Source organism: Thunnus thynnus, chromosome 20 (assembly GCF_963924715.1).
Source record: "Thunnus thynnus chromosome 20, fThuThy2.1, whole genome shotgun sequence".
In the NCBI taxonomy this organism is placed as follows: Eukaryota; Metazoa; Chordata; class Actinopteri; order Scombriformes; family Scombridae; genus Thunnus; species Thunnus thynnus.
In genome coordinates, this window is record NC_089536.1 from 24,640,137 (window position 1) to 24,659,467 (window position 19,331).

At 39.9% G+C, this 19,331-nt stretch overlaps 1 protein-coding gene across 4 annotated transcripts in view; it reads right to left on the reverse strand.

The window, feature by feature from the left end:
- Positions 1 to 2,543: 2,543 nt before the first annotated feature.
- The window catches only part of ca10a (carbonic anhydrase Xa), a 257,388-nt gene continuing 240,600 nt past the window's right edge, over positions 2,544 to 19,331 (reverse strand). For all 4 annotated transcript variants that reach the window (XM_067576439.1, XM_067576440.1, XM_067576441.1 and 1 more), the window contains 5 exons: positions 15,580 to 15,675; positions 9,178 to 9,250; positions 6,851 to 7,005; positions 6,367 to 6,541; positions 2,544 to 3,505 (listed from right to left, as the gene is read on the reverse strand). In XM_067576439.1, coding sequence (XP_067432540.1) covers positions 3,483 to 3,505; positions 6,367 to 6,541; positions 6,851 to 7,005; positions 9,178 to 9,250; positions 15,580 to 15,675 — 522 coding nt within the window. In that variant the 3' untranslated portion in view covers positions 2,544 to 3,482. The remainder of the gene's footprint in view (positions 3,506 to 6,366; positions 6,542 to 6,850; positions 7,006 to 9,177; positions 9,251 to 15,579; positions 15,676 to 19,331) is intronic.

Genomic DNA, 19,331 nt, shown 5'->3' on the forward strand with positions numbered 1-19,331 from the left:
AAAAGATAGAAAACAGAAAATTCACGTGCACTCCCACATGCTTTGAGGCCGTATTTCTCTCCACATCAGGGCTACAAGAAGAGGCATCCTGAATTGATTGTGAGATAATGAAGGAGGGCTGGGAGAGAGGGATCGATGCAGCAGGACCCTGTTGACAGAAACAGACAACACAGGGCTGGGTGCTTCACTTACACACAAGGCCAGGCTGAGAACAAAATCTATCAAGATCTGGAGATGTTTCTGTGTTCGCATGTCACGTTTAAACCAATTCATTGACGATTTTGACCTTTGCTGAGAAATATTTCTTGTTGCATTGAATCTCTTCAAATCTGAGCATTTTGATACCAATAAACAGCCTAAACATCTCAAGAATCCAATGAGTAAACCAGGAGATTTTTCCTCTAACCGGTTCTTTGAAAAGGCATTTACTATACACCACCTTACAACACTAAATTCTCCACTGGATACAGACCTATGAAGATTTTTAAGGAGATTTAGTAGCCCTCAATGGTACACTAAGGAGGCTTTCATTGCAGGTTTACAGGCTTCTAGCTATTTGAAATAAAACTAATATCCCTGCTAGGAATATTGCATAAATAAAGTCAAGACCTTTCCATCCTATCCATCCAAAAGATGATAAAATAAATGTGACAACACATCATTTAGCCTAGCTACTCTCCAAAGTTGCACCGTTAAATTTTATATTCGCAATAGTTTTGGTGTTTGACCAGTGCGCCTTGTCACCAACCATAAAAAAGGCACAATCATTTCAGAAATCTCTCTAGGACAGAGAGAGAACATTACTTGGGAAATGTGGATCTGTATATTTTTATAAATAAACAAATAAACAGCTCGTACGCTGCAGTGTGTGAGCTGTTTATTTGTTTAATTCTACACGTGCTCACTTGCAGCCCAGCACTTGACCTCTTCGCTTTGGATGTGCGTGTATACTGTACATTTTTATACCTGCGTACATCACATAATCAAAAGTAGCTGAACACCCGAACAAATGGAGCGACCCAAGTATTACTCTCACTTCAAGAGGAAGCCTTTTCAAAAGATTTTGGAACCAGGGATTTGCTCCTAATCAGCCACAAGAACTTTAAGACCTCTGAAATCTTCAAATGAAATAGGATGGATGACATGTCGTGCTAGTATGTTTGAAGGAAGCAGTGTTCACTCAGAGGGTGGTGCAAAAAGCTTGCCATCATAGAGGGGTGAGATGCGATAAATTGTAATAATGTGGATAAAGATGCAAAAGTTGGGTCACTCTTTCCTCCAAAACATTCATGGTGTTGCGCTTGGTTGCACATACGAAAAGTGACGGAAGCGTTTTTGTGAAGAATACAAAAATAGAGAATGCTTGTTAGATTCAGAAAGGTAGAAAAATTGTCAGACACAAGGCCTCCCTCAGTTCTGTAATTGGAAAGGGAGTTTCAGACGCTCAGATGATCGATCCTACAAACACCTTGTATGAAGCATACTGAGGCTTTTAGTGAGTTTGGGCAATAAGGTTCACAGTCAGAGTTCCACTTCATCTAAGGTGTTGGATGCGGTTAAGGTCAGAACTTCTTCTTCAACAAAGTGTTATGGATCCCTGTTTGTGTCATATTAAGTACCTGGAAAGAACCTTCAGCAATCTGTTGCCAAAGAGTTCAAAACACACTATAGAGAGTTAAATCACTGTTCCACTAGTGTCTGCAAGTCAGTATAATCTCTCATTCAACATTTCTGGCCACTCATCCATGGACTCAAGATGGTATATTGAACCTGCAATGGTCTAGGACACAGCTAAAACCAGAAATATAAACTAAACAACTATATTAGATTATTAAAAAACTTTATGTATATAGAGTGAACCACGAGTAAGGTTTTGATCCAAGGCTAGATTTTTAGTCATTTGTATTTATAAAAATCTGAATGAGGTTTTCTTACTTCTGGAAAAGAACCTGGAAGTTCTGGTCTAACTTCAGCATTACATTGTCTAAAATATCATTGTATGTTCTATTGTATGTTCTATTCTAATTGCTGGTTAGATTGGGTGGTTGTCGATATCCTGATTACCTTTTTCTTCAGCTCCCTGTAGAGAGAAGAACATTGTGAGGCAGCCAGCGGTGAATTGGACCCGCATTGTTAGGCATAGACCGTCATCAGCACCAGAGAAGAGGTTCCTCTCCACCTTGTCCCCTGATGACCGCTGATGTGATTTGAACGACTCTGACAGGTCACAGTAACCCTGACAGAGCTTCCTCTGTGCATGGCAGATAAGCTTCAGCTGTGTCACGCAAACAATGGAAAGAAAGCCAGACTGTAACACTGCAGCTGTATCAGCAGGAGAATCCTATGCCATTTAGAGGATCTGTCAAGAAAACCCTGAAACCTTTGTTAGTAATCTCTGAGCAACCCTTTCTTGGTTACGCCAGTGTTATTGAGCATGCCTCTGAGGATGAATATTGACATATCAACACATTTAATATGGAACAGTACAAAACAGGTACAGGTACAATAAGTCAGATCCTCATATAGTGAAGCATTTTCCAAAGTGAACTTTCCAGACACATTTATTGGGCTGATAACATTACTCAAACACAGTGTATGACCATTGTAAACAATAAAACAGAAAAAAAGGCATCAGCTCAGACCGAAAGCTGCTTCAGAATTCAAAGTGCGCCAAGCATTTAAAATTCTCAACGTTTTCTCTTTAACTCTTTTTTTTTTTTTAAATCCTCTTAATATATCTTTTGAATGATATTTCATTACTTTTCTTTACATATTCATTTTTCTGCAGTATTGATAATTATAATATGTACAAATGAGGCCAAGACACTGGTTGCTCCGAGGCTGTAGAAAGCCTGTAAATATTTGCCTCCCATGACATGACTATTTCTGGAAAATGACAAGGTAAGGCTGTGTTCCCTCTCTGTTGGTTTTGCTGATTGCATGCCTTGTTGGTGACTGTAATGAAACATCTGTGTGTCTTGTTGACAACTTCGTCTTGACCGGCGGGGTGGGGGCAGTGACTTAGTCCTTGGATTTTCCCACTGATAGCAACATCTTTATATACAAAGGCTTTAATGTCCCAACGTTGTCCTATTGAGAGGCTATCAAATAAATGCTTCCGCGGGTAGTTTTTTTAGTTTGTTTCCAAGTGTCTCTTTTTTTGTTTTCTCCCAAAAAAGTATTGGTATCAAAATGTCCGTATAGATATAGTTGTACAGTGGGGAAAGGGCTTGTTAGTATGTGTAAGATCGAGTGTTCTAAGAGTTCTCAATGTATGAAAAGAAGAGTCTCTTTGCTCACAATGCAAAGTTCCTTATTTCGGACGATGTCCAGTGTTGTTTGTCTTTATACAATGCCATGAAATAATCTTAGATGAGATGCAGCCTTAAGCCCGATTTCACATCTTTCCTCCTCCTTCCTCCCCTTCGCCTCGCTCCCGCTCTCCATCTCTGACACCCGTCTCCATGCTCATCCAAGGGAGGCTACTTTAGCAACCACTCGTTCACTGGAAGAGAGGAGAAGGACAGGAGTGAGAATACTGATTTATATATGCGGCACTCTCCACAGTTCAGCTATTCTCCAGGCATTATTCACCCTCTACACCATATTTCATCTTTAGCGATAACACACAATTTAAAAGGAATGGCACCCAAGTGAATGGAGTGAATGTGAATGGGTGTGCAGCAGTAGGTAGGGAGGTAGGTAGGTGGGTGAGTCGGGGGTGAGGGGTGGTGAATTGTTGCTGCTATATTTTGAGTGGCAGCCTTGACAGAAAATTAGACCCAAAACCGAGGAGGAGCACAAGTAAACATTATAATTTGATAAAAAAAAAAAAAGTCTCGCAGTTGTGTGAAAGGAGGAATTTATTGGCGGTGTGTTATCATGATGATATTTTCTTTCTTTTTTCAGGTATTGAAAGTAAATACACACATACATACACACACACAGCATGATTAGCTCCCAAACCTTCCTGATTTCACATTCAGTTAACCCGATGATCACCTCTCAGGGGAGGGGAGGAGCATCTCTTGTTGTGCCTGCTCTGAAGGTTGACCTTACACAAATCACTAAAGAGCCATATTTCCCCTTTTAATGAGACACCCCCCACCCCTTAACTTCATCTTCTGAAGGTCTTTAAACCTCCAAACAATTAAATAAGCAGGTCTGCTTTTTATGTTTTTGTCTTCTTCGTTTGGTTTCCTGAGGGTCTCTGGTGTGTTTGTGCGTTTGTTTGGCGATCAGGAGGGTCGGAGGCAGGTGAAATCTCCCCACAACTGCTGCACGGAATAAGAATTTCATCTTTTGAGGGGGGGAGGGGGTTGAGTAGAGCAGAACAGAGAAAGAATGAGAGAGAGACACACACAGAAGGACAATCATGGTGCGGCCACAGTACAATAAATCCTGAGCAAAAAGAAAAAAAACAAAAAAAACAATGAATAGCAGGGACTGGGGCTAGCCCTTGCCTTTAATGTATTTACACTTCAGGGGTGAAATTCAACATTCTGTGCAGCAGCTGCTCAGATATATTGGCTGAAACAGATTTCAGACTCCCAACAGCCAAATCTGTCAGTCAGGTCCAAACAGGTGTTCCTGACACTCCAGCCATCTGACTTCCCACTGCCTATTTTTTTTTTCTCATTTCTCTTTAGCACATCAATCTGCAGTCTACATTTTATCAGCCATCAGCTGAGTCCCAGTTTAGCGCTCAAATTCAATATTAATTTCTTTATTAATTATAATGGTGAGCATAGATCTAGCAATAATCCCTCGGAACTGTGGATGTCATATCTAAAACAAATTACATCAGAGGCATTCAGGAGCAATATTCCCCCCTAAGATGACAGTTTGATGACTCGAGTAATAATTTATCACGCTTACTGACCAAAAATTATATCTTGTCAGTTGCTTGTTGGTTCACAGTTCAGAGGGTTTAAATTGTTTTGGCTGCAAAATGTTCGCTGCAGGGACTGTCACAGCTTTGAGTTTAGTAAATTAAAACACTTAAAAAGTATTGAGGTGATACCTTCCCTTGCAACGCATTTTAAAGTATAATTTCATTTTATTACAACTTGGGTCTTCTATCACTCCTATGGGTGATAATAACCTTGTGCTTATTAAGTTAATTGGTAAAACTGCTTCAGGAGTGGGACAAGGCAGGAAACATGAGCAGTCAGACAATCAGGTTGTAAATAAATGTTAGTTGAACGTTTGCCAAACTTATTATGAAGAGAAAACAATGGTAAACAGTAAAATTATGACCCAAACTGTCCATTTTAAACATCCATCACAGATTAGAGACCAACTACCTGGTTTAACTTTGATCTACCATACTTACCTCCTCATATCTAAACCACTTTATTAAACTGTTGGTTTGTTTACAACCTGTCTGATCATCTCAACATGTTTGTTGCCCCGTCAGAATTCATAGCAGCAAAATTGCTGTTCTCAGAATTCCATACTGGCCCGAATATAAGGCATTTTAAAAAGTGGGGGTGTACGGTATTTGAGGACTAAACACTTGCATATTCACAATAGAGGGTGTTCTCTGAGAATGGTACTGACCCATGTGTTAAAGAGGTTGTTTGTAGCCTTAATCTTGCTAAGCTAGCAAGTGTCCTCATGTGTGTTTATATTGTGTCTTTTAAGAGTTACTCTGCCTTAAAGGTCGAGGTTCAGAGGTCAGTCTCGACCTTGGATACAGCAGACAAAAGTCCTAGAAGAAAAGTGTGAATATCTACAGTTTTATGACAATTTAGCAAATTCAAACTGCTTGATGAGGACCAATCCAAGAAACCAGTCCAAGTTAAAGAATTACTGGTGTCACAAAACATTATCATGAAAAATGCTAACTGCCAGAGAGAATCCTTCCAATCTCCACGATCCTGACAGTGTAAGTATGTGAGTCATAATCAGGATGAAGAATTAGCTGCATCTGACTTGGACAAGCTCCACATGTGGGATTTACATTCTTCTTTAATGGAAGTATTTCATGTTTCACTTTTATGATAAAAAAGACTAATATTATTTTGGGGAAACTTCCCCAACAGGACTAGTCTGATGAAGTGTTCTTCCAATAACAGGTTTTGGGAAGGTGGGGGTTGTCTTACAATCAGTATGGTCTTACAATAGAGCCAATATGGTACTTTGGTGAGTACAATGCTATTAGAATGGATGTCAGTAATGGCTGAAACTGAAATAAACTGTATATTTCCTTTCAGGTGAAGTGTGGCGAAAACTTTTAAATGCTATTGTTAACTATTGTTAGCAATACGGTGTTGCCTGTTGAAAGCGCAGATATACTTGCATGATTAAACTGAAGATATCGCTCTTTAAGTGAGATAACTTGAATTAAGCAGTAGTTTCTACCTCGGTACTGGAGCTTCTGAGCCCTGTTGTTGGGGCAGTCTTTGCCCTGCATGCTGAAGTTGATGTTGGTGCGAATGCAGCGGTTGTTCAGTGGCTGAACCGGGCGAACGTTGTCACTCATGCTCAGGAAGATCTGAGATGGCTGGTTCTGGCTCAGCAGCCGCAAGGAGTGCATCTGAAACGGAGACAAGAGAGGCAGAGTGAAAAGAAGCCAGTGAGAAAAAGTTGGCAAAAAGCAAAACGGAAATGTGAGCCAGAGTCATCCTGATCCACTGCATTATTTTCCAGACAGGACTGTATGGAGGATTAGACAGAAGGAGAGCAGAGGAAGTTTTGGAGTAAAAGCCTCGGTGCTGGGCTGACGTGTCTCACAGGCAGAGCGAAAGTGAGGCACTACTGGGGTGAAAATATTTGGCTGAGACAGACAATCCCAGGTGAATTTTGAGAGTTGTGTTTCAGGTCTGGTCTGGTAGCTGAGGCTCACCTGCATGCGCGTGAGGTACACCGGCTTGTTCATCAGGATCCATGTGGCTGTCTCAAAGCACGGAGGGATGGTCATCGATCCATCATATGTGATAAAACTACTTGTCTCTGGGTAAATCTCCTCTATGTTCAGGCCGGTCAGTAGATACGCATCATCTGCAGGGAGAAAAGCAGCCAGAAAACAGTGTTTCAGCAGAGGATACTGCAGTTCTAGTTTGCACAGAAGTTGTAAATTGCACAAAACCTGTGGATATGTTATAAATGTCCATTGAGACAAAAACAAAAAGGATATATGGATTAGTAAAAGGAGTATTTTCATACATCATGCAGTCACTTAGGTCTTTCTAAAAGTTGAATGTTGAAAAATACAAATTCATTAGATGGAAGCCAATCTTCTTAGCAACTTATAAGCAAGAAAAAAACAATGTCAGGCAGGTGTAAAATAACAAAAAATATAATTTATTCCAATACAGAAGGTTTGACTTCCTTTAAAGTCAATACTAAAAATGTAAAATCAAAGGTGACGCAAGATTTTTACATTTTTATAAATGCCTGAAAGACTGTCATGTCCGGGTTTTGTCTGATAGCGATTGTGGACTTAATATGTAGTATGTAATATGTATATGAACTAATTGTTTCTTTTGGTAAATCATGATTTGGAAGAGTGCAATTTTTATTTTATTTATGATTTTAATGCTGTAATTTACATACAGTAATTAATAGTGTCACCAGCTATACCAAGTAAAGGTTTAAGGCAGTATTTGATCTCACTGTTGCAGGTAAATTCACATTAAAGGACAGGTTCACAATTTTTCAAGTGTGTCCTCAAACAGCAGTCAGGTGTCCATATGAACAGTGAAAGAGGTTTTCCTCACTGTAATCATTCCTCCTGTTCATACTGGGAATTAAAAGATCCCCTTCAAATGTGCTTTCAATGTAAGTGATGGAGGCCAAAATCCATAGTTTGTCCACACAGTCATTTAAAAGTTGATGTGAAGCACCAGGCTTCCTAGCTGAACATCTTGGTGCTAAGTCTCTTATTACATTCTATGTCTGCTAAAAAGAAAAAAGAAAAAAAAGAAAAAGAAAAAGTGGGATGGGGTCCTTTGTGTGTGGGCTGTAAATTAATCTCCCACAACTCATGCACTGCGCTCATCTTTCATACCAACATTTTCTCACTTCTGCTTTCACATATCATTTACTGTTCTGTGAATGACAGGCTGTTGGTGTTGCAACACAAGACTCCTTTTATTCAAACTGTCTCCTCTGTCAGGACGCTAATTAGACAGCCTGCATTTCTCTCTGTCTTCACAGTCCAGTAGCACACTCTCAATAACTTGTCATCTGTTGACAAATGGACTGCCTGTTGTGATGAGGTCACTGTGGTGGGACCACTGCAGCTTTAATGCCAATTCAGCTGTGCTCTGCTTCACTGTTAAACACTGCATCTTGTGCTTCATGGGAATATTAATTCATTAAAAAAACCAAGCACAATAGGCTTAACTTGGGTAAATCCCCATTAAAAAAAATCTTCTGTGATCCTCTCTTTATGCTTTTACCACTCCTACACATGTGCAACTCTATCATTGATCTTTATGTGCTTGAAATGAATAATTCTCTTTGGATGGTGTGTATGCATCTTTGTGTTTACATGTGTGTACATATGTGTTTGGGGAAAAAAAAGCAAAAAAAAGCATGGGCCGCCAGCATTGCTGGCTGTGAGAGGGGTATGCCTAAGGACTCATAAGCATGAGGGGGTGGCATTTGACTGTGTGTGCATGTGTGTGTGAGCCAGCGTGTGTGAGACGGTGTATCTGAGGGAGTTTTGACAGCTGTCAGAATCCATGCTCCTCTTCAGCTCCTCCAGCTGGACCCAGAGAAACCCCAGCCGGCCGCTCGCCTGCAGCCTCCTGCTCTGCCCGGTGCCTTTGAGACACCTCCCAGCCACAAGGGGTCAGTGTGTGTATCCAGCCACTCACTGCTCCCCCCCATTAATCCAATTATTTGTCTCTTTTTTCAAGCTAGCCTCGGGCGATCTCTGTGCCGATGCTGCCTCTCCTGTATGGCAGGCTGGCAGAGGGAAACCTCTGGAGAGCAGCTGTCGACTGCTGCCTAACATGCTGCCTCACCAACAGCTCCCTCCAGCTATCCAGAGTTCCCATGCAGCCATCTCACTATCCCCACCCTGCAGCATCCCATCAGTCACTACTTTGAAATGAAATAATGATGCTTTTATAGATCCAAAGATGTACTCATTTAAAAAAGAACAACAACAAAAAAATGTGTTTCAGACCTAATTAGTACAGATGTTGACACATAACCACTTACTTTTATATGTTATTCTTGTGATGGTGTCTCTGTTCAGCATTCGATTCAGGAATGAGTTTGATGTCTCAGCAATCTGGATTAAAAGACAGCAAGAGAGAATGAAAAGGGGTTAAAGGAGGGAAAAAAATCATGAAATGAATTGAGAGCCCATCCGAAATGAAACTCAATTTAATCTACGCAGTTCAGTACTTTAAGGGATAATGCCAGTGTAGTTTTTAATCTATCACCTTTAGTGCTCGTGAAATGTCTAAACCCACTGATGTATTTTGCACAGTCAGAAGCTCCTACACTTTCTTCTGCTGCTGCTTTGCCTTCTGGAAAACAAAGGCTCCCACTGTTTTAAAGAGACCATTAAAAACAGTTCACACACACACACTGCTGTCATGACAAAACATAATACATTTACATTGTATTTTTATCATAAGATGACTTAATAATGGATCAAAAAAGTTTCTATTCTGCCACAGCTGAATGTGACCAGATAACTGCCAGTGACCCCACTGACAGTTAGCTTCCACCTTGCTTTGAGTCTCATTTTTGCCTCCTCTTTGCCATCATAAAATTATAATGGTAATGGTAAAGGTCACATAAAAAGTGAGCAACCTGCTGTATAATAAAGTAATGTTAAAGGAACGGTTCTGGGAAATATGTTTATTCACTTTCCCCTCTGAGAGTGAGGTTAATACCACTCTTAAATGCGATGCTAAAGTTGAGACGTGGCTAGTCTTGCATAAAACTAGAAATAGTTACAGCATGTAGCTATTTCCATAAATTGTTTTTACATTTCTGAGATATGAGTTAGGTAGTGAGCTTCAGAGATGGTAGGCATATATTGAACAGGCTAGCTGTTTCCCACTGTTTCCAGTCTTTATGCTAATCCAAGCTAATCGCTTCAAATCTCTAGCTCTGTATTTAACGCACAGACATAGGAGTGGTATTGATCTTCTCATCCAAGTCTTGGAAAGACATCCAATAACCAAGAGGGACAGTAAAGATATGCTGATTACCATGATGAATTACATTCATCAATGTGGAATTTTCCTATAAAGAGAGGTCCCCATACAACAGTATTCCAGTCTTTAGCCAGCTCATGGCAGTTCAAATTTGCAGTTTTAAACCCTCATTGTCACTCTTATCATTTAGCAAATTTTAGTGGATCAAAACCTTATGATAAAGGATTCATATTTAACATTGTTTCACAAGTCCAGAGAACAGGTCATAAAATTGCATAAACAAAATAAATCCACATTTTTTGGTAAACAGCTTCAGTCTTTACTCATGAAACCATATCATATACTTTTACTAAATTCTATTGTCCAAATTAATGATGACAAGCAAATTTTAAGTAAAAATTAAGTAAACTGAGATTTTTGTTATACTGTACATAGGAGTTTTGTCTGATGTAATGCATAACAGTGGAATACAGTTGATTGTATTGAGCATCAGACACTGAACACAGGCAATGCGTGGTAAGTTCTACTCTAACATTTTCCTAAGCACAATTTTATAATATGTTTTAATGCAGGCCAGTGTAAAACTCTAAAAAGTACAAAAAATAGAGGATAAACTATTGAACTTTAAAGCAAACACTTTAAGTTTTTACAGCTGAATGCAACAACTCCATCATGGGTGGTACAAACAGTACTACCCTGTTTACACCTCTGTATCATTTCTGGCAAAATTGCTGTATTCCACAGGATTACATTCATTTGATTGATGAGAGAAGGTTTATGAAGAATTCTTGTTACACCGCAGCAACTTTTCTAATCAGCCATCTGGCTCTCTGATTAAAAAAGAAGTTTTCTGCATGCTTGTAACCAGTTGTACAGCATTTTTCCCCAACAGTGAATGCTTGAAAGAACAGTGGATCAGCATCAAGATGAAATTCCTTTCACACAGCTGTGCAAGGTATTAGGACACTAAGGCTATAGTAAGTATGCAACTAATTGGTAAAAAGGGGAGAGTGGCAGTGGAAGGAATCTGATAGCACAAACCAACAGTTCTAGGATGTGACTGGTTATTGTTGGAGGAGTTTATTGTGTGGATTTTCCATTAGTTGCCCTGGAAACACATACAACAAAAACATTCACAGTCACAGCAGCCTTGGTTCACCTTAGGGGTGATGAGAAGTCTTCTTGACGCAAATCAGTTGTATTCAATTACCCAATGAAATAGGACTGTTAAAATCCACCCTATCACCAGAAAAGAACAGCAAATTGGACCATTCCAGATTATGTTTAATGACGCAAACTCATCCCATAATTTGTAAAATACTGGGTTATAGCAGACATTTCTTGTCAAACCTTTGCCACCATGATTGTTCGTCGATCTCTGTCAAAGACCAATCAGACATGAAAATCTACTGAAGCTGCAGAGCCACTATTAATTCCTAACTCCAGCGTTAGTCTGCCTGACCGACTCCATTGTTCAGTGCAGTCTGAGAAGCGTTGAGCAGCTCCCAACTCTGAGACATGCTCACTAAAAGCTGAAGGAAGAACCTCACACTTCACGTCCACCCCCGCGCCCTTCCCTGACTCTTCTCCTCTCCATCTATCCCTCACTCATGCTCCGTGGACTTCACAACTCTAATTGTCGAGATGTCTTTGGGCGAAGTGATTAAAAAGAGATGTACTCGTCCTCCCCCTCCCCTGTCTGCAACTGAAATTACTTAGTCTTTGACCTGTTCCCTGTACTCTTCAGGCAGGCATTATGCCATTACCAGCAAGTCATGCCGCTCACTAGTTTTCCTACTTTCTATCTCACTTATTTTCATTCATTTTCAATGTTTTCTTAGAAAATCACCTGAGGGGATTCAGTCATCCTGTCTCTTCTATTCCAGGAATGTCCTCACATTAAGTGTGAGAATGGCACAGATTGAGAACCACATGGCTGAAGGTCGATCTGACACAAGATAACCATAAGCCACATCTTGAGGGTTAACATAGTTCTCGCTGCTGCATCAATCGACAATCCAACGTGTGAACGAAATTGCCTTGTATTCACTGTGAAACCCTGACCCGGTGTCTCTCTATTGTGTGTCTGGTTTTCACAGAGGTCCCTACGTAGCTGCAGTCACCGCTTTCTTTAATGATGCCTCATGACTTTACGTCTAGACTGTAGGCCCATCCTGGCATTCTGAGTCAAAGCGATGGGATCGCAGCGTGCAGAAATATGACAAGACCTTGAAAAGCATATGTCACTGAAAAGCGAGAAAAACGAGTTCCTGCTCTGAGAGAGATGTGTTACCACCGGATAGCTCGATGCTACTACTGAAGAGACTGACCTGCTGAAACACTAGGTGTCTTTCAGACAGTGGAAGCGCAGAGACATTAGCAAAAAACAGTTACAAGTGAAACAGGTAGTAAAGAGGAGTGCTCGATCAGTCTTAGGTGCTCTTGCTACAGAGAGAAAGCCATGCTAGCTGCAAGAATCACAGCTGTAGCAAATCCACAACGCTTGTTGCTACAACTGGGAATAAAACACTACACCATACTGTAGTTGCTGAGTTCAACTTTGACCGAGAATGTGAAAGTAAACAGATTTAAACTGCTGAATGTTACGAGGGCTTCTACAAATGTGCAGCTGAAGCTAATCTTTAACTTTAGCTTGCTGTTAGCCGCACAAGCAACAGAAAAATGCTCAGCAATTAGAAGTCACTTATGGGAGTATTCTTTAATCTCCTTAAGGTTTTGCACAACATTCCATATTGGACTATTTATCAAAGATCCAGCTATTTTCTAATACAGTTTCTCATCTTTTGTAATAATAATTAATTTAGAAAGATTCCTTCACACCAATAATCAGCATATTTTCTATTTTAAAAGGTACATGAGAGCAGAATACAGACGAAGTAGAATCATGATACATTTATGTTGGATATGGACGAAGTGACACTTGACAAACTTGTGTAATGAGAACCAGGAAAACTCACCACTAAATCACATCCATATTTGACATAATTTGATTCTACCTTATCTTAATTCTAAATGTACACAATGCCTATGTTTGTGGTTTCCACTCACTTTATTTACAGGCTAATGTCATTGTCACTACATATCTTATAGCCAGATGTGTCATTTCCAGAGTCAGTGAGGCTATTCACAAATGCAATCATTGAACATCTCAGTGGTACTATATATGCTCTCGTACAGATATTTCAGAAAAAAAGGTTTCTTTTTGTTGCAATTGTGAACAAAACTGTACCTCAGTTGCTGAATTCACCTTTGACGGAAAATGTGAAAGTAAACAGATTTAAACTGCTGAATGTACAAAAGATTTCTACTAATCTGAAGCTCAAGCTAAACTTGAGCTTGAGCTTGGTGTTAGCTGCTGTTAGATGCTAATCTCCTTAAGGTTTTACACAGCCTTCCTACCTTGGACTATTTATCAAAGAACCGGTTATTTTCTAACACTATTTCTTCTCGTTTGTACCAATAAATAAACCAGGAGAGTTTAATGCCTGTGTAAGCCTCAAAAGTTCTCCAACTGCCGAGAATCATTGTCTGTGTAGAAAAAGAACAAGACTTTTACTTTCTGAACCCAGAACACCTGACATAACTCACGTAACTACTTCAGTATAAGATGTCGGGCACCTTTAAGATGAAATGCATAGTTTCTGATGGAAAAAGTCTTGTCTTTGGTGGCTACACCTATTAAAGCTGGGACTCTTCAGTAGTGCAGAGCTGTATGCTGAAGTTACATCTTGCCATCATATATGCCAACCACACCTGCAGCACTCCATTTCCAAAGCCCAGCTCCTCTCTCCTCCCACGCACTCTCCTGCCGGTTAGAGGGGGGGAGTCGAGGAGAGTTGACCTAGGTCAGCGTCTCCTCTCTCTCTTCAAGACTAACTGATGGTCCCATTGACATTGGGGAGCTAATTAGCAGTTAGCAGCTGAACTTTTCAGCCTTAGTGCACACGGTGCTGAGGACGTCGGCTGCCTCTCTGATCTCTGAGCCTCTCATTTAAAATGGAGACCTCTCATACACAACAAAGAGACAGGGGAGCACTACCACCACCCTAATACTCCTGCTCAGCGCTGACACAAAGCCAAGGAGCACATTGTTTCGCTCTGCAGGATAATTGGATTGCTAATTGTTTGTGAGTCGTGAGTTCTTGAGTAGAACATTTATAAGATTTTAGGCAAAGACAGATGGAGCAGGAGAGTGGAGGGGTGGGAGCACTGCAACTATCGTGTTGAAGGATAATTTATCTCCTGACAGATTTCTTTCAACCAATATTTGGCTGCTAGATACAAACACAGATAATCAGCCTTTTTGTATCTGAAAGGTACATGAGAGCAGAATAGTAGAATCAATGATGATACATTTATGTTGGATATGGATGTATTCTTGGTTCTCATTTCAAATTTGTGAAATGAGAACCAAGACATCTCATCATTAAATCACATCCATATTTGATAGAATTTAATTCTACCTCATCTAAATTCCAGACTTATACAATCCCCATTTTTGCTCAGTTTTCACTCCCCTTACTTACAGGTTTATGGTATTGTCACTACATGTCTTAGCCGGACATGTCATATATTCTTATTTTCAGAATGAGTGAGGCTATTCATTTAGCATGTGAGTGTTACTATGTAGGCTTTTAGGGGGAAAAAGGTTTTATAAAATTTGAAACTGCCTTGGTATTTTGTCTTTCTGTCCAATGGTTGTCCACACACCACTAATATCTGTATATGCATGGATGGAGAACAGTGTTAATATTACATTTGTACTGTAAAAGAAATGTATAAAACAATGGTGGTGTAAACCAAAAAAGGTTCATTTTCCTGCATTTGTAAGAGAAACTGATATTACTGGAAAGAATATGCCATGACGATTTATGCAGTACGTCTATGACATCTGTGTGTTCTGGTTTCTCTGAATATAACACTAAGAAGAAGGTTGCGAGTTCTGATGGAAATAGCATAAGTAGGGTTCAAAAGGTTAGTAAATGATTTAAATTCTGTTTTTACAGCCTGACAAGAAATTAAATTCTGAGTGTAAACACTGCTAAATGGAAATACTTGAATGAACACCTTAACTAAGCGCTGTCTGCACCATACATGATGTTAAGTCCTGTTTCATTTTGCAATATATGTTCCATTTGTGTGTTGTATACTGTAGCTGTCTTGTAATGCTTAAACTCTAATTAAACCAGGTCAAGTTCCTTGTTCAGCCACTGTTGCTGGTGACTCACCCATTATCTACAGGGGAATATAAAAAACTCCTGTCCAATGCAAAGATTCTGCCGGATATCTAGTATATATAACCCATTACAAAATGTCACCAGAGCAGCTGCTGGGTCAGGACATGTCATGAGAAAATACAACTCTTGTGAGTGAATACAGCCTACGCACTGGCAGGAAGGTAGTTATTAAACATGTATATGAGACTTACCTTCATGAATATGGACACTATGACCAGTCCATTGGGGCTTTTAGCAGCTTCTGTATAATTTGTGTAGAGCTCATGATTGTAGTGGATCAGCTGAACCTGGAACATACAGAGAGAGGACATGCAGATACTTAAATAAAATCACAACCTGTCATTTTTCTTTGCATTATTATAGTGAGATACAAGGTTGTTTTCCATGATGAGTACAAAATAGAGACCTTGGATTTGAACATGCTTCTAGATAATCTATATTTTAGTTGCCTCAATTCAAGAATCCTTCCTCTCTGCTACATCGTGTCAGATGATTAAAAGGGAAAATCAATACAGAATCAAAACTCTGCCACGCATCCATCGAGACATTTTAACAGGAGGAGCTGGTGTTCGGAACATTTTTATACACGGCGTAGAGGTGGATAGAAGTAATAAGAGGGACATAAAGAGGCGAGGATTCTGTCATTATTTGATCCAAGGCCAGCCTGCTTTCACAGGCTGAGGTGAGAGCGGCTAAACCATCTCCCAGCATGAGGTTAATGTTTCACTGACACAGATGCTTCATCCACTCCAGCTGTTCAATATTCCTGCCGTTTAATGATGTGTGGACGTGGGCAGGAGGCACTGCTCAACTTTCAACTCATAAAAGTGGAAGCTGCTGAAAGAGAAGCCCATGGTATTGAAATCTGTTCTGACAAAGACAACATGAATATAAGTTCAGAGCCAGTAAAGATGAATCAGTTTGTAGATATGTATTTTTCAGTAGGTATATATTTGTGGGCATTTTAAGCCTTTATTAGTAAGTAAGAAGTAACAAGTAGCAAGGGCACTGTGCTTTTGGCATTGGTCTTGGCAAGGTTGGTTGGTCTGTCACTGGGGTATGCTTGAAAAGATCTAGTTTGTATAAAGTGTTGTCCAATGATGTTTCATGGTATAAGTGTTTATAGCTGTTGCAAATGGCCACGCTGGAAGGCTGGTTGAAAAAACTGCCATATTGAGAAAGGGTAGATAAATCATAGCAATGGAAATGGTGCACAACTCTGGACAGTATCTTCATTCATGGGATCACATTCAGTTGTACACATGAAAAATGAAGGAAATATTTGTGTGTAGAATGAAGAAAAGCTTAAGAGAGAATTTCAAATCCTCAAGACCAATCACGTGCTTGTCAGATGATGAATTTCTGAAAAATTACAAAATTTTTTGAATGCAGCTTCCCAATTCTGATGCGGAAAAGGAGTCTCTGAAGCTGTCAATGATCCAGCGAGCACTAGCCACAAGAACAACCTTCAAGGGCACGCTCAGCTTTTTTGCTGCAATGCAACATCATCTAGTAAGGCTCTTTGTTGGCCATTCAACTATGTTAAGGGCACATTCCTTATAGATCACTTTGTAATGTGAATGCTGTATTCTTACTGCTTACCTCACAGTTGTCATGACAGAAGGAAAGATGATTGTAACTGTGATAACTTTCCAGAGCTGTAAGCTTCTCTCATAGCATTATAAACCACTATGCAGTGTTTTCGCACCTGATGAACTCTCAAACTCATGGATCTGTTGCTCAAACTGGACTATCTGGAATGTATTTCATCATCTCACCAGTACCTGAAACAACACAACCCCACCAATGGAGCCTCATACAGTCTTTTAACGCAGGGCTGTTGTTTTTTTTTTTTTATGAGCACTCACTTAGTCTTTTGTGTTTAAGTAATATTTGTTTTGTTTCTGACAGAAACAACAAGACCAAAAAAATGCAAGCAGTTTCTTTGTAAATGTAAGTTATAAACTCGCCACACCTCATTACTCAAATCAACAAAACCAGCCATACAACTCTAACCTAAAGCTTATAATTCAGTGCCTTTAGGCTGTAGTGCTTCTATATTTTAATAGTAATATACACAACAAGCTGCTATGAATATAAAGCCGGTAAAGCACTTATTTCAAGCACAAAAGGGTGGTAATGATTTCAGATTTTTCCCAATGGCTCTCAGTGTTTCTCTCCCCACCTCCATAAACTTCTCATCCTCGCTCATTGGCAAAGGGCTTGGCTCATACTGTACCAGAGGATATAAATAAACAAATGTAAGAGGATAGTAATTATGAAATGCTCGATTGGGGGAGCGCAGAGCGACAGAACGTCTATAAATGCAATCAAGGCGAGAGAGGAAGTGATTAGGGCCCTACGTTGCACTGATTAGATTTTTAGGTGAGAGTGTCAGAGGCAGCCAAAAGAACTCATCCACACTGCCTCAATGACAAATTGTGCAAAGTTTGCTGCTGGTGAGCAATAAAAGGCCAGTGTGAGTCATAATAAAGTGAAAATATTTGCCAAATGGAGAGGAAAAAATGAGGGAGATGCAGGGTAAAATAGGGAGAAAATAGAGGTCGCAATTAGATACAGAAACAGTTGAAGAAAGAGCAAAAGAGAAGAGCGACTACATGTTGGTGAGGCCTCTGAGACCGCAGCATTACACCATTTATCACAGTGTCCCTCTGTTCGAACACAGACTCACACTAACTACTGCATACAGGAACACCTGTACCCATTAAACAGGTACAGTCTATTCAAATTCAGCCATAACACTGTTCCTAATGTCTACTGATCAGATTGTGATGACAGAGATGCAGGGTGTGACTGATATTAAAGAGTTGGTGCAGATTAGGGTTGAGGTACAATAGCATCTTACTGAATATGAAAACAGCATCAAATCTGCTAATCCAATCCAAATCCTCTTGAATCCCTTATTAAATCTATATAGTTTTACTGTGCAACATTTGTAAGTAGGTAAAGTAAGAAATAACTCAAACTCAAAGATCAAGACCGGATCTGTAATCACTTTTGGATGACTGAGAAGGTGACTGTGACAGTTGGTCATACATGGCAAGAGATTGTATGTGAATGTCTTTGGTCATTCTCAAGCTGTCCACTGACATCTTCCAAGTTGATGCTGTGGGTGGTTTTGGTCTTTTGGAAGTTCACAGACCAATGCTGACCAATTGTTATCATGTGACCAAAGTCCCACACACCTGAGCCATCTCTATTCACCGACAAAGACTGTGAGATGCAGTTGAAACCTATAAAAAGTGGACCTGTGACTCACAGGCCACAAATAAACTTCCATGCTCAAATATTTTTAGCCACACTAAGAGCATGGCTGTTGTGATGGCAGTGACGATCTGCCAGTTGACCACTTTGGGCTGACATTTGTGGTTAAATGTCTCAACAGCTCATCGATTTCCATGAAATTTGGTGCAGACATTCATGTTACTCACAGGATGACTTGGAAAACTTCTGATGATCCACTGACTTGTCATCTAGGGGTGTCATCAGATCAACATTTCAATTTGTCCAGCACTTTGCTTAATGAGCAAATCCCTGCAAAGCTAATGACATTCCCATCTAGGGTTGCCACCCATCTCATGAAATACGGAATTGTCCCATAATTGGTCAGCAAAGGTAGTACTACATGATAAAACAAATTCCATCTACTTAATAAGCGAGGCGATTATTGAGAATTTTCAGTATCTGTCTGATTCAGCTCAGCACATGATAGGTTGATGTATGATCGCTTTGCAGTAATTAATCAGAGAAGCACTTTGCAATGTGTCATTACGAGTTGGGAGAAGGAGATACAACCTCCCCCAAACACTTTTATGGGGGAAACCCTGACTTGTCATTTCAAACGCTAAAAGCGACAGGCAGCAAGGGCATAAGTGAGAAGCCTGCTATCTGAATTTTTTAAACATCACTCTTTCCAATAAAA